Source organism: Pelecanus crispus, chromosome 6 (assembly GCF_030463565.1).
Source record: "Pelecanus crispus isolate bPelCri1 chromosome 6, bPelCri1.pri, whole genome shotgun sequence".
NCBI classification, from domain to species: Eukaryota; Metazoa; Chordata; class Aves; order Pelecaniformes; family Pelecanidae; genus Pelecanus; species Pelecanus crispus.
The window spans coordinates 68,130,262-68,146,656 of record NC_134648.1 but is presented as its reverse complement, the minus strand read 5'-3'; the positions used below and the strand labels follow the sequence as shown (position 1 = coordinate 68,146,656).

General features: G+C 43.8%; 1 protein-coding gene across 4 annotated transcripts in view; it reads right to left on the bottom strand.

Moving 5' to 3' along the window:
* Window positions 1-16,172, bottom strand: part of BRF1 (BRF1 general transcription factor IIIB subunit) — a 179,748-nt gene extending 163,576 nt beyond the window's left edge. For 2 of the 4 annotated variants that reach the window (XM_075713226.1, XM_075713229.1), the window contains exons 1-2: window positions 16,036-16,172; window positions 1,631-1,711 (exon numbers count right to left, since the gene is read on the bottom strand). Coding sequence is in view for 2 of the 4 variants with exons in the window: in XM_075713227.1 (XP_075569342.1) it covers window positions 1,631-1,711; window positions 8,956-8,965 (91 nt within the window). In the remaining 2 variants the exon portion in view is untranslated. Of the gene's footprint in view, window positions 1-1,630; window positions 1,712-8,955; window positions 9,191-16,035 lie in introns of those variants that run through there. The other 2 variants (XM_075713227.1, XM_075713228.1) reach the window with 1 other exon arrangement.
* Window positions 16,173-16,395: the final 223 nt, after the last annotated feature.

The following is a 16,395-nucleotide window of genomic DNA, read 5'->3' as shown; positions in this document are numbered from 1 at the left end:
ACATGATGCTGACAGACTTTAGCCAACTCAGAATCATTGCGTATGATTAGGGGGGCCCCATGCACAAAAGCTGTAGGGAAGGAAGATGCTCAGACATATTCCCTAGCAAACAGTCATCCAAGAAAGAAGCCATGTTTAGATTCCAGAAAAATGCCTACACTGTCTTTAACTGCAATCACCCTTCAGCATAACCAAAAGGGCTTTTGAAGGATTCAGACACTCCAAGAAGCAATAGGACAGCATTTTCTCCCCTCAGCATTTTACTTTTCTACAGTTAAAGACAAGGAACTGGGCAGAGCTTATGCACAACAAGCCAATTTATTTTTAAAATGCCTGTGCAAAATTACAGTTTTGATTAAAGTGCCTTCATCTAAAGACAAACTTCACTAACTGTAAAAGGTATTCTAGTGGTTTTATGCCACTGCTTATACAGGTTACAATTTACACAGGCATTTTTAAAACTCCAAAGATAGTAACTTTGGACTTGACACTGAAACAAGCTCACATAAAGTATGAGCTTTACTCTGCCAAACAAGCAGGGCTCGATACTGTTCAGTGCAAACAGCTGAATAAAACATTCTGTATATAAAACAATCTATATATAAGCGAGCTGAATAATGCTGAGTAAAGCAGTCTGGCTATATTTCAATAACACAGATCAATCTTAACCTTTCTATACCTATGCAGATATCAGATCAGATCAATCTTACTCTTTGTATACCTATGCAGGCATAATATCAACCACGATTTTCTGTGTTTGAGTTGCAAGTATAAGACTTCAACTTAGGAAAATACCTTTATCTAAAGTATCTCCCCAAAACAAGCATCATGTCAGTAAAATCCATCTACATCCCTCGGTTAATTACATGTGAGCTTCTGAGTCTTTGATATGACAGTCCATCAGCTGTCATCTCCAAGAATCATGAGACAAGAGTATTAATTAGTCAAAAAATGACAACTCCTGTCCATTGATATGAGTAACAGCAGTTCAATTTGGAAGACCATTCTGTTTCTGGAATAAAAGCTGGCTTTAGTCACTCTCTTTGAAGAGTGTAGCTTATGCAGATCTCAATTAAAATGCATAGCGTGTAATGAGAATATTTATTGAAATATTCTCTGGACACTGAAATCTTTTTTCCATTTTTCCCCTCTCTGTTCAACAGTCACATATTAAGCACATGATTACTATGAAGTGTGCATAAATATATGCATTATCTCACACCTACACCACCTAAAACCAAAAGCATTTCAACAATTATACTTAAAAATAAACATGCATAAAGCATTTCAAGAACCCTGAAAACTGATAAAATAAAAAGCCACAATAGGTCAACAGATAATAAGAAGGTGCAATGGGCATGTCAACCTTGAAAAAGCCCTTTTAAACTACGATAGTATTGTCAAGTACCATTACCCTTTGTCAGCCAGCTACCTGACCTCATAAATCAGGTATAACAACCAAATGAGAGCACAATGTAAAATCAGCACTAGGCAGACTTGTCTACTGACTAACGAGTGGCCCACCAAGGTTTTGAGATCACATGCAAAACTAAAAATTAATGGTAATCAACGATATTATTTAAAAATTAAAAAAAAAAGTCATATCAACAAGACTAAAGCTTGCAAGTACCATTCTGTAGAGTTTGTGCTCGTGACTCCTTTCCCAGATTGGCGTGGAACCCTCCTCCTAAAGTCGGTGTTTTGCCTGCACCTATTAGTGGAAAAATTAAAAAAAGACATGTCAAATGCAATAACTGAATTAAAATATTAAAAGAAAACTTATTGTGCTACTATATTCAGTATCTGTATAACTTACAACGTGCCAAGTTACATTAAGAAGGGCAAGAGAAGTGCTTGAAGGGCTTAAGGCATCGAGTACAAATCCTGTATTTCCCAATTGCTTCCTTGGGATGCCCTAAGAATTATGTGACTCCACAAGCCCTCCCAATCTTGGCTCCAAAGAAAGTACAAAAATGTCGCAACCCCTATTTTAGGCAGAACATGAAAATCAATACTGTAAAATATTTCTCAAAGTAAATGATGAAACAATTGCTTAGTTAATATGTTTTGTCTGAAGAATATTCAATACAGAATTTTAATAGCTAATTACTGGCACTACAGAACATAAAACATGTTTAGCATTCAATAATGACTGTGTTGGCTACTACAGTCATAACACTTACTTTAAAGTTACTTCAGTTTAACATTAGGCACACATGGTGATTGCTTCGGCTACAAAAACTGCAAGTCTGGAACTGCTACGTTTACACCCTGAAAGGGTAGAGACTAAAATAAGTCTGAGTTGTAAATTAGCATCAGCTGGAGGCTGGTTTATGCATCTGTGCCAATGCTGAGCAGCCTGAATGCAGGGTCCTCTGGGAGTCAGTGGAACTACTCATACAAACCAATCTTGCAGAACAGGGAATTAAGCTACCAAAGACAGAAATAGTCTCTCACTAAAGCAAGATTAAAAAAAAAAATAAATAAATTTAACACCACCGCCCCCCAACAGAAAACCAGACTACCTCAAGCAGGATATTTGAATCTGTCAGCTCAACAGCAAGTGCGACCAAAAAAGCTAAATTGCACAGGACTGAAAACAAGTAATTTGTTAGTAATTGGACTTCTACTTAATTCCACTAGTCTGCTCTTCAGAATGGGGAAAAAAAAAGTCATCTTGTTCCCTATGATGCCTACAGTATTTCCTCAAGTTCTTGTAGCTATGTTTTCTCATCTTACACCAGTTCTCTAGAACAAACTAGAATGGCTTTGGACAGAAACAGACAGAGGAGCGAAGTGTCACTTGAAAGCAGTTCAGGACATCTCTCCTACGCACCTCAATAAGATACTTCTGTAGCAGGTACAAGTGATGAGAAACTGTGACCTAAATTGTTCACTCTTACTAGACTTTCTTGGCTAGTCCCCTCTCAGCAGCATTTAATATACATCTATGTTGAGGGGAAAAAAAAAAAAAAAACACCCCAAAAAAACCCCAGAAAAGCTAATATTCCCGCAGAATTGTCTATAAGCCTTCAAAGTTTAATTTTCCATACAAACTTTAAATTAGGTTTCCAGTGCTATCCACAACAGAAACCAACTTCACCTTCATTTCATTAACAGATCCTTTCAACAAACAATAATCAGAAGCTCTCATGTAAATGCCCCACAGCTTAAGTACTTCAGTTCAACATCCTAATGAGAAATGAAAAATGTTCAATAGTGACCTCCTTGCTGGATATAGAGGTAACCCTCCCAACTCTGTATTTGCTCCAGACCATTATAGACAGCAACGTCTCCTTGCCAGTCTTATAGGTACAGTCTCGTATTTCCACAAGTGCTCCAAAACAAACCAATGAGGCCAAACAGAGAGAGGCTACCAAACTGCTACTAGCATATACAACATTTTTGGTGTACATTTAGTAAGAATGGTTTACCTGGCAAAAAATATATCAACAATGGCAACAGTTTTGTATTCCATCAGTAGCAGATCAAACTTCAGAAATTCTGCCTCCTACCCTCCTTTTTTTGTTGTTTTAAGGTTTGCTTTACCACAGGCTACCTCACTTGTCTGATTTACAGCAGAAGAACACACACGCAAGCATCAGTACAGCAGAGGAGGCCATCAACTGTAGGACAAGAGCGGGAACAAAGAGCAGGGCAGGCTGGAGGTAGCAGGTTCATCCAGCACTGGGGTCAAAGGCACCATTGCCCCCTCCTGGGCACAAAGGCCCCACTTTTCAGTCCCCTCTATCTTTAAATACGGGAAAATACTGAACTCTATTGGACTATCCTTGTCAAAACAGCTACATTACTCTTTCACAGGTTTCCCTATTGCTACTAAAAAGCTTATGTAGAAACAATCTTAGAGTGGCAATAAACAATACTAGTAACAAAATAATATAACTTCCTCAGGAGCTAAAAGCCAGAAAGAATACAAACAAAATAAAATTAAGCTGAGATTTCAGCAGTTTTGTTCTTTAAGATGCTTCTTCATTAGACATCCAGATAGAACATTGTACATAAAAATCCTTTCTTTCCAAGCTATTGAGTCTGCAGCAGATACTAGCAGAGCTATCGGAAAGACAAATTCTGTTATCAGAATTGATGCGCCCATTTCTCAGCGAGTTAACTGGAAAGACTGCACATCTCTAATTAGCATTTGGCTTTGAAAACTGACAGAAAACTAGTCTGTTGAGCACTTACACTCTCAGAACTGCAAACTAACGTTGCCGTTGACTCTGAAGTCTCAGCATCAGCTTTAATCTTTACAAGCAGAATGCAAACCAAACTCATTAACGCAACTGTTCAGCTGGGTAATAAAAATATAAACTCTTGAAAAAAGGAAACTGTGAAATCATCAAATTCATTTAAAGACAAAAATCCCTACAAAGCTAGTAATTTAAAAAGTACAAAGGAAAGGAACAGCGATTGCTAGGCACAACCAAATTAACATCCCAGCTTAACTGAAATTTTTACATTTCTTGACCTTTTCCATTTTTCCCTCTACAACTTCAAAAGTGACTTAAACAGGCTTTTGCGTTTTCACATTCAGCTTTCAAGATATACAAAAATGTATCCGAGAAGTATTTGGTGTCTGCACATACCGCCTGCCAAATCTTCAACATTAACACTAACATTTCCCTAAGCCAACTCAAATACCCTCCTTCGTGAGGTGGCGCCTCCCAAGGTACGTTGTCATCTACTGATCATTTTTAGAAACTAACTCAGATTCTCAGCTTTGCATAACTGAAGCCTCCTCTCCAAGCTAGCTTTGGACATGTATATGAAATTTCGGACAACAGAAGATGTGGAGAGATGTGTTAGGCAGCTCAGAAGTACAGCTACTCAATTTTTTTGTGGTCCTCTCAGGGGACTGCAGTGTCCCAAGACACCAAGAGAATTAAAGACGCAGGAGATGGCATACCTGGAAACTTGATGATACTCAGTCAAAGCTTACGCAGTTCCAGACCCAGCCCATAACGCCACATTACTCAAGCGCTGAACTACAGTGACTGTCCCTCACGCAGCCAAGAGCGGCCGCCCCCAACGCCTGCTCCTTGCAGCACAGTCTCGGGCACGGCTGCTGTATGCAGGGTCAGACCCAGGCACCTTGGCCATTCTGTTTTGCTCCACTGACTCACTAATGAAGCAAGTCACATCACTCGGCTTCTCTACAAGAATGTTCCTTAAGCAGTAAAAGGAGCAGGCAAAGCTTGAAGTCTTGAACAGCAGTAACCTTGAACAGCAACAAAAAGAAGATAGAGAGCAGGAACAGCACTTATCACATCCCTCCATACAGAGGAGGCAAAGAGCAGCCACTCGGGCATCTGCAGCTTAAAGGGCACTTTTCTGAGAGCTAGTGACATGCTGAGTTTCAGATTCAGCACCCAGAGAAGAAACAGCTTCAGTCCCAGTGTTACGGATTGTGTTTCCTCTACATAAATGAGCAAGTGAAGACAGGGAATGAAGCTACTTGCAACTTGAACTGAAGTATATCTGCTATTTGATAGGACCAGTCCTACCAAAATCCTCCTCTGTGAAATTAAAACCAAAAAACACCAGCCCTTTCTCCAGCACAAGGTAGGAGAAAAACCTTCAGTTTAAAACCCACGTATTTACAGACCCAGCATAAAATCTGGGTCTGGTAAAGAGTGCAGACAGCATCACACCAACAGTTTCATAATCAGGGTAGACTAGACAATCTAATATAAAAAAAATGATGGGTTTCCTACTTAAGTTAGACCATAAAGGTCAAAAGGAGAGTAAGTCAGTGTCCCATTACAATTCATGCCTACAATAGCAAAATGATGTGATTAAAGTTTTCTGAACACACAAAACTACTGAAGTCTGCAGCCAAAATAATTCTTCTCAGCCATTTTTAGAGGCAAGTTAACAGATCTGCAAGCACCACAGCCTGCCAAAATTCTACTGCTGAATAAACTTACATAGACAAACTTTTAATCTACTCCATCATAACTAGCTATCTAGGGACTTACTTTCATAACTACCAACCAAAGACATGGATATACTGTTGCATCCACCACGCCCGAGTTTAGGACTGCACAAGTCTATGAAACCAGCCTGTGTCCAAGTTACGTGCAAGATTCAGCATTTTCAGAACTGACAGCAGTATACTCTGCAGCCCTTCAAGCAAGCATTTGTTGCCATCACAAGGACAGCATATAAAAAAGACCAGCAAAAAAAACCACTACATGCTTAACTCTGACTCACGATTGCCACCTGGAGGATTTTAGGAGAGAAGCAAAAATTGATTCAGTTCCTCTCACAAACATACAGCAGATAATTATTCTTTGCATGAAGTAGATGCAAGATTCCCCTCTGCCTTCCCAATACAACATGATTATGAATTAGTTTTGTAATGAAAAAACCTAGCATGAAGTAAAACAGCTAAATACTCTTCAGGATTTCCCAAAAAGGTCTACAAATCCAGCATATCCATACTTTCCTTCTGTGTTGCAAATTACATCATAACCACTATACATAATTTAAAATTAACTGTGAATTAGTGTCATCTCTAGAAATCTGGACCACAAGTAAGAGGAATTTTGCTCATATTAACATTATTTTCACTTTTCAGTGGCCAGTGCTTCAAGTTTAGCATGTGTATTACTGGTGGAACCTACTTCAGGACTGTTCGAGGCTGCACTACGAGAAATATTTTATGTCAGGATTTGGTCTATCAATATATCCTACATGGAAACCAATTAACAACAACCGATTAAAAACAAAACCCCTATTGTTCCACTTCTGTAATATTGAAAAATACAGAAGAATCCTTTATTGTATGGAACAACTGACCAGACAAAAACACAGAATCCGATACAGAGTTCATCCTCTTTATCAACTGTCTCACTAGCACTTACTGTGACAGTAATTGTCCATCTTACAAAGTTCTAGAGGAAAAAAAAAGGCATAGAAGATGAATGGCTAGTAAGCTTAGCTTAAATTATATGAAACCTTTTTCCTCCCTGTTATCTAGTCCCTTCTCTTCTTTCCAGTTTGCTGACCATGACTTCCCATTCCCACAAACCCCAAAAGACTGAAACACTTTGATCAAGGCAAACCCCAGTCAAGTTCTGCACTTGAGGTCAATGTAGCTCACGCTCCTTGATGTAAAAACATAAAGAAGTTTTTAAGGATATAGTAGTATATACAAAACATTTCAGTAAGCTTCCATAGGCAAACCTGAAAAAATTGAGGATACCACAGCTTTACTGAAGAGAAAGATACATTAAATTTGTCATGGAACACTGCAGAGTAAGAGTACACATTCAGCATTTATGGCAGTGCAAATGGGTCACTGTAGTAAGTTGCTTATAATCTACTTGCAACAAAAAAAATTGTATTAGCAGGAAGAAACTTTTACTTGATGTTCTAATATTTGAAACAGCCCACTTACAAATATTGTGGACCCTCCCACACTAGAAGTTTTAACAAACACTTGGTGTGCTAAGGGTTACTAGTTCACAACTTTTCTTTCTCCCTGTGAGCAAAAGCAAGAAGCTATCTTTCCACAAGTAACATTTTTCCCACCAGCCTCAAATTAGTATCTTGCAAATTCATGTACATTTGGAGATGGAGAATCTTCATGTATGTACGCTGTACAAGAGCCATGAGCTCTATGAGATCCTGACTCGGTGCTGAAGTTGGACTAATGCTGTCAATGCCCCTTGCAGCGTCCCATTTCTATGACTATGTCTGTATAGTCACCACCATCCTAAAACCTCCTGGCTTACTCGCTGCTTAAGAGTACGTTAAAAGACTTCACACTAGTTATTGTATATCTCAAATAACAAATGCCAACCTAGCATTAAAGAAGAGAATTTGTAATTTAGTTTATTATTGTATTTTTAATCAAAAGTCACCAAAACAAATAGAAATTCCAGGCAATCAACCGTGAAATAGTAAAGCTGATTCAAGACAGTCATGCTGTTCAGTCTTGCACAGACACACTGGTGATGTACAGTCACCTCACGCCCCAAAGGCAGGGTAAGTCCTGTGGGGCAAGAATCCCACTTCGGTGGCCAGCCACAAACACTCCATAACCCTCCTATGAAGTAGTATCCTGTAGGTCTTATCTGGAGTTGATAAACGCCCCTGGCTCCACCAACTTTTCTTCATCCCACAGTTCTGTCAGCTCAGACTATGGGAGGCTGCACTTCATTACGCCAACCTCCATTTTTTTATCCTCTTCTCCCTGGGGAAAACGGCGCACGCAGCAGCAGCACTGCCCTCTCCTCTCTCTGCCCAGTTTCAGACAAACCCAAGAGGGGGACAGAGGTCTCAAAACTCAAGGTTTCTGTCAGTTTTGTAAAAACTGAAAGCTGATTGAGGAAGACACGTGCTAAGTAAGAGCTAGCTAAAAGCTTCTGAAAAATAATTCCGATTTAAATTTTTAGTAGAGATGTGACCCCAAACTCTGTAGCAGGCCAAGGGCAACCAGAGCCCAGGGCATCAGGCACTTCCGTGGATCCAGGGAAGGGCTGAGGGCAGGCAGGACATCAGCCTGCACGCAGGGGTCAGGATCAGGCCCAGAGAGGGGAACCAGGTCAGACACAGCCCCGGGATGGCCAGGCAGGGCCACAGGGACAGGCTGAGGCCAGGCAGGACACGGGCCTGGCTCAGCACAGCCCATGGCCAGGCAGGAAAGGGCTGTGGGGAGCTGGAGATCAGCCCTGATGCAGCATCGCTGGGGCAGGGGCTGATGTCCCCAGAGGTCTGACATGGGGTCTGGGCCCAGGGAGGCTTGGGAGAGCCCCAGGGAGAAGGTGGTCGAGGACAGCAAGGGCCAGTAGTGCCTGGCGAAGCAGGCAGCTCTCCTGCCACCAGACTGCACGCACACAGAGATCCCCGACACTTCTGAAGGGCACATTTCCAGACTGCCTTACGATTTGTACCCAAGAAGCTTATCAGATGGTATTTTTCTCAACTTACCACCAAGCATTTAAAGGCGATTTCTGGAACAAAAGAAGCTGAGCTTTCCCAGACACAATGCGTTTCAGGATCACAAGCTCAGTACGCCTTGCAGTGCCCTTTTCTCATGCTGTATTTTCTGTTACGTCTTCCAGCTTGCTGCTGCGCTGCCTACACATCAGCTTTCTCAGGTGGGACTGTTTTCTTCTCCTTTGATTAGTGTCAGAAGCCCTAGACTTCCACTTTCTCAGCTTCTTTAAATAAAAACCTGAAGAGAGAACTGGACTATCAATGTTTGTTCTGCATTCAGCTTTCCCACCCTTACTCTCTTCAGCTTCATACTTGTTTTTTCTCCTGTCAGCCTCAGGGAAAGTACCTGTGAAAACAGTTTCTCCCAACAACTACCACAAGATGGGGGACTCCCACCCAGACACAGTAAGAGAGTGATCAGAGAATTCGCTGCCTTCAAACACAGCGCACAACTCGTAACTTGCCTTTCTGCAAAAGCAGCTGCCATAAAACCGATGCAGACTGGCAAAGGGCTCGGTGGAGCTCCATCTTACAGGATGCAATTACAGTATAATGAAGAGAGAGAAACATAGCTCACTCTTAGACCCTGCATTGCTGTACTTCGTGCTGGGATGCGTTCAAATGTTATGACCAATAGGAGTCTGTTAAGAACTTGGGCAAGAAGGAAAAAAAAAAGGCAAGATGCATTCATTCCATTTAACAGAATGAGGAATTTTAATTCAAATGCTCGCCAAATTTGACAAGACGACACAGAGAACAACCTCTTTCGGCTAGTTTGAGACAGTCTGAACTGGCTATTGATTATAAGGTGGAGAGTTGTTCTTAAAAACTAGACTCAGACAGGAAAAGCACATGCCTCAAACATTTTCTGTGCAATTAACAGTGTTCCTTGGCGAGCAAACATGCACGACAACCCTTTTCCTCTAGTATCTGACTTATCCAGGGTCAAATCAGTCAAGCTCAGAAACTCAATTTCAATGCATGGCCTTCACAAGCTTCAATAGAATAACATGGCCAGGGTTAAGCGTTGAGGCTGGACTCTTACCTCACTGACCACTTGCAACAGAATTAAGAATTGTACCTAACTGGACCAGTACGAGGGCTACCAAAGCTTTCACTAGCTTGTGCTTTGTGAGGACTTTCCTCTCAGAAGATCAATAGAAAGATACATGGTGGCCCCCTTCTAGAGCATGAAAGGGGGTATTCCCTTGCTAGTGAAAGAACTTACCAGCTCATGACCCAGCAAGTGATGGGTACCTCACAAGAAGAGCTGACTTACCACTCCCCAAGACAGACATCATTAATAAGAATTGTGGAATTAGGATAACCTGCAATCATATCCTCCATTTCCATCAAGACCATGGCAATGAAGAGCGTTGGTGATGTTATGCTGAGACAGACAGGTCATGCCCATCTCCAAAGGGCATCCCATCAGGACGGGGATGGTCTAGCTCTCTCTTTGTGTATTTATATAAGCACTCTATCTCCTTTTATATGCCCCAACTACCATCAGGGAAGATTCCATGGTGCTTATTACAAAGTACTGCGTATGCAACTTCATAAACCTTACTCTAAATAGATCTTCACCTTGCAGTCTGGATTTCTGGACACCTTATCACAAACTCTCACAACTGTAAATATCTTTACTACCAAGTTTTCACAAGGAGATCAGAAGAATTAGCTAAGCATTTTCAAGAGAGAACATACCTATATAACTGTCAAAGTCGTAAGAGTTTTGTGTTCACCAGTTCCCAAAACACAAGCTGAAAAAACCCCCAGTATTAATATCTAGGGACACCTACAGTTTATGCTGCAAAACGATAGCCCCCTGATTCTCAGACCAGTTTTAAAAGAATGGCCAAAACCCTCAGAAGCATCTTTGTAGAGCTCAAAGAACATGATCTTCCTCTGAAGTGTCAAAAGAACAGCTGTGCCAAGTCAGACCAAAGGACTACCTAGTCCAATATCCTACCTCTGAACAGTAAAGTCCGTTAATATACAGGCCTACAAGTGCACACAAAACATAGGAGGAAAGCTTGTTACAATAATTCCCAGAGTCTAGAGATCTGTGGCTCAAGGATTTCCTGAGCCAGAAAGAGTATCTTTTTCTAATGGCCATGACACATTCTTATTGTTTGCCCAATCATTTTTTAACTCATGTAAACTTTTAACATCCACAACTTAAGATTCACAATTTAATTAAATGTTTTTTCTCAAAAAAAACAAAACCAAACAAAAACTCCTAATGCTTCTGAACCTCCTGCTTGCTACCTTTAAAATAAGGTAGCTGCTAGATTTCTTAGCACTCCCTAGTTTTTGCATTATGTGATACTGAACAATTACTCATCCTTGCCATCTTATTCTACTGTATTTACAGACCTCTACTATGTGCCCATTCAATCATCTCTTTTCCCGTCTGCACAGGCTGAGTCCATTCATTCTAACTGAGAAGCTCCTCAAGAAGCCCTCCTCTTGATCACCCCATCTTCCTCTCTGAATCTTTTCTACTTCTATTAGAGCTTTTCTTGAGGAGGGGGAAGAAAAGAGAGAAACACACCAGAACTGCACACAGTATTTAAGTTGCAGATAGTGCTGTGGATATGTAACAGTGTACGTATATGCTGTCATATTCTTTTCCTGATAACTTCTAACATTCCCCTCCCCACTCTGTTTTTTGTACTGCAAATGAACATGGAGCTAAATGTTTTTACAGAGCTATCCATTAAGACCTAGGGGTCTCCTTCCTAAGTTATACCAGCCAGTCCAGATGCTACCATCCCACATGTGGAAGAAAGGAACAATCCCAACTCTCACTGCAACTCTTGATCCTATATGCTATCCTACTACCCGGCTACTAAGAGTAACAGGCCCTTCTACAGTCTTTACTACCCCAAATAATTTAGTGTTGCCAGCAAACCTCATTAACTCATCAATCACCCATTTTCCAGATCATCAGCCCAGATTCCATGGAACTCTCTTCAGGAGACTTATTATTTATTTCTAGCCTGCGTTTCTTATAATTTGAGTAGTTACTCTGCTCTGTAAGGACTTTCCTTTAGCCATGACAGCTCAGATTCTTTAACAACTTCTGGTGAAAAATCTTGCTGACCTCCTTTAGCAAATCAATGATCTGCTTTGTTCACTTACTGACTTCTTCAGAAACCTCCAAAAGATCTGCAAGTCATGCCTTCACTTTGCCAAAAAACATTCTTCCCCCATATTTACCGGCACATCCATCTCCTTCATCCTTCACTGCTTCCTCCCTTTTGCCCAACAGACTTACTAGCCTGCATTTCCCCAAACCTCGCTACATTAGTGAGATCTTTCAGTCATATTCAGGCACAAACCCGCACTTTCTCAGTTGTTAATGCTCAGTTGTTAAAACTGTCAAAACAATGGAAAGAAACAGACTCACACACCTGCATTGGAAAACACTGGCTATACCAAACTTCTCTGTGAAAGGCATCAGTGTTGGGCTGTGGCTTCCTACACTAGGCACATTGACAGCTGAATGTAAATACCACCTGGGAAAACTTAACTGTGATCTCACACCTTCTTCCAACCCTGAGAGAACAGAAGAAGGAATTTCCCATGTTTTATAGTGAGGTTGCTGGGCTTATGAGCAAGAACTTGGCACGATCTACACAGGCTACTTTCTATTAAAACAGAGAAGTGCAGGACTCTCTTCCTCCTTCAGCAAACAAATGCAAGATTCTGAATCCTTAACATGCAGCTTGCAAAATAAAAGGTTTTCCTAGATGTACCAAAGAGAAGTCAGTAACAGTATCTCAGTGCTTTCCATTCACTTTTGCTTCTATATGATGATGAAGATGAAAACAAATTATGAATAAAGGCATCTATAACTATTTGACATATATTAGCACACATATAGAAGCCCTCGTGAATCCTGGAAGGGTTTGGGGAATCTTGGTGCACAAACAGGAGCTCTGAGCTCCGTAGGCACCGAGAGCCCCATTCAACTCCCAGCTCTGCAACAGAACACCTGACAGCTCTCACACCCTGCAAAACCTAGACAACGGTCTCCGAGTCACCCAGCCCTACTGATCAAGATTCAGGGTCTCTAAACAGTGGCCCAGGCATCTCTGACACTGCAAATGCTCCACACAGTAGGGCTGCCCACAGACACCAGACTGCAGTCCGAGGAGCCTCAGCCCAAGGCATTTCGTACACAGGGGATCCCTCAGAGCCACAGACCTAAAAAGGCTACAAAGATTAGATGGCAGGAAAAGGTGTTAAAAATGGGTAACTTTGATGGAAACCTGCTTACGTAACCAGAAAAGTCACTGAGAGCTATAGCTTACCTGAAAATGTCAGCAAGTACATGTTTTCTGACTTAAATATATATATTCCATTGGAAATTCTCCAGCCAGCATAACACCCAGAGATACAAATTCTGTCTTGCTTCCACAGGAAAGGACTTTCCTCCCCACGCCCAAGGACTTAAATCAGTGTCATACAAGCATAATAGACAAGCATACATCATGAAGACACTGTTATTGGAGCACAAATACATCTTTTCAGATTAGCTTGTACCACTCAGTTTAAGTCAAGCAAAAAAATTATTCAGAACAGAAGCATCCATTTTGGAACATAAAGAATTACACCAGTATGAACAACCTATATCCAAATTTCCTTAAAATATTTACTGCATGAAATAAGCCCTCACTCATCCTTGCAGTAACTTAACTAATCTACAAACAGCATTGTTTTGAAAGTCCTGTTCCAATGTTTCCACAAACATTTCACCAAAATACATACATTACCACACATGGGGCCTTGCTAGAAGATCACAATACGAACACACAGCGAAGCCCCTGCAACCACGCCTTGTGCCAGCCAGATAAAGCCACCATAAGCATTCTAGAATGCGCTCCAATTACATTTTCACTTTTACACACCCACCTATCCTCACCGTGCTTATCTGTCTTCATGGGTGCTAGAATTATTTTTTCAGAGTAACATGAGACATGTAACTAACTAGCTATGCAAGATCAAAGAATTAATGCACTATCCATCAAAAAAAGATTAGCCAACAGCAGCATCTCAGGACTTGCACAAAAGGGAAAAGGTCCCTTAAAGGAACTTAGGAAAGTATGTGCAATTCATCCAGAAGAAGAAAAAAACCTCAGTATGGTTCAGTTCTCTCTTTTCCTTTTGATACTTTTTTCGTAGGATAAAGGCATCCCAAAATGCACTCTAGCTTGCATGCCATCTGTCCCACATAATTTTGGGTGGGAGGGAAAAAGCAGTACAATCCCTTAAAAATGTAGTCGCCCATCACTACAGGAAAAAGCGAAGGATACAGGAGCTGCTCAGAAGCTATAAAAAAAAGTAATGCTGGCACCCTGAGTTGGAAGACAGGAGTGGCATCAGACAAATCCTAGTCTACAGTAAAATCCCGAACTCCAACATGCAGTGCTGCACTCTCCACCACAACTCCTCTTTCTTCCCCACAGCCATACAATCCATCAGTTCCCCCTTGTTTCACTGCTAAGCTCCTTCCCATGCTTCTTGCTTATGTTTCTTTCTCCTTATACACATTTTCTTCCTCCTTATACACATTCCCCATACCCATTTTCCTTCTCTCCCCTTCCAAACACCCTGTCCTCTTCACGGGGTCCTTTTCCACACACACAGGCCTTATCCTCCAGAGCATTCACACAAACACCACAACCCACCTATTTAGAGACCCTCTTGACCCTTCACTTCCAGCCTCTTTCTCCTCTATCACACTGCCTCTGTGCCTCCACATACTCCCTCTACCCCAACACCCAACTTTTCCCTCTACCCCAACACCCAACTCTCCTGTCCTCTACCTCAATTAATTTCATGTACTTCCCCATTCCCTGTGCACTCAGTCCTTCCAGAGCCCCAAAGCTTCTTTCCTGCACCCACCATGCAGAGCTCCAGTCCCTCATGCACTTGCTCCGGTCACACACAGAGCATCTCTCCCACCTTGCACAGCTTTTTCCCCACTCATCCCAGCCTCCTCCCCACCCCTTTTCCATCTCACCTTGCACAGCACACTGTCCTCCCTCCCTGTGCACTGTCTCCCATTTCCACTTTGTGCAGCCCTAGCTCTCACACGCACCATCCCCGTCCCTGCTTTGCACAATACTCTTTTCCACACATTCTGTCCCCCTCACCCCTTTGCACAGCACCCTGTCCCCATGCACTGACCCTGCACCCCTCTGCACAGCACCCTCTTCCCTATACATTGTCCTTACCACCCAGGACCCACTTGCCCATGCACCATCCCCGTAACCCCGCCCCCCGGCACAGCACCCTCGCCCCCCTGCCCTGTCCCTGACCCCACACTGCCCACAGCACCCTCACCCCCGTGCACTGTCCCTGTCCTCCACACCCCTTACAGCACCCTCTCTCTCATACACTGTCCCTTGGCCCCCACCACTCTCTCCCCTGTCCCCCCAACATCCTCTCCCCATGCACTGCCCCTTATTCCCCTTGCGCCTTCTCCCCACATGCTGCCCCTTGTCTCTCCCATGTACCATCCTGTCCCCCCAGCACCCTCTTCCAATTGCTGTCCCCTGTCCTCCCAGCACCCTCTCCCCATGTACTGTCCCCTGTCCCCCCGCACTCTCCCCTGTCCCCACAGCACCCTGTCCCCTAGCACCGTGTCCCCACACACCATCCCCTGGCCCCACAGCACCCTGCCCCCATGCACTGTCCTCTGTCTCCCCTAGCACCGTGTCCCCAGCCACCGTCCCCTGGCCCCACAGCACCCTGTCCCCATGCACTGTCCTCTGTCTCCCCCAGCACCGTGTCCCCAGGCACTGTCCCCTGTGCCCAGGGCTCCCTGTCCCCACGCATTGTCCTCTGCCCCCCAGCACCGTATCCCCACGGCTCCGTCTCCCCACGCACTCTCCCCTGTCCCCCCCAGCACCCTGTCCCCCCAGCACCCAGTGCCCACGCACTCTCCCCTGTCCCCCCAGCACCCTCTCCCCTGTCCCCCGGCCCCACACAGCACCACACCCCCCGCCCCGGCCCGGCGCACGTGCGCCCCGCCCCGCCCCGCCCGGCGGCGCTCACCGTCCAGCGACACGAACTGCCCCACGGCGGAGGAGCCGCCGCCGCTGTTCTCCACGAACTGCACCTCGGAGACGATGATGTTGTCCTCCAGCACCGAGCCGCAGCCCGTGCACACCGCGTCCCCGCGCGCCGCGTCCACCTCGATCTCCGAGCAGCCGCAGGCGGCGCACACCCGTCCGCCCGGCATCTTGCCCAGAGCCCCGGCTCGGCCCGGGTCCCGTGTCCCAGGCCCCGGCCGGTCCGCCGCCGCCGCCGCCGCCGCCGCCTCCTCCTCCTCCCCGCCGCTGCCGCTACCGCTGCCGCTGCCCGCCCGGCGCGGCCCGGCCTCGGCGCAGGCCTCGCTCGCCGGGACCGGCAGGG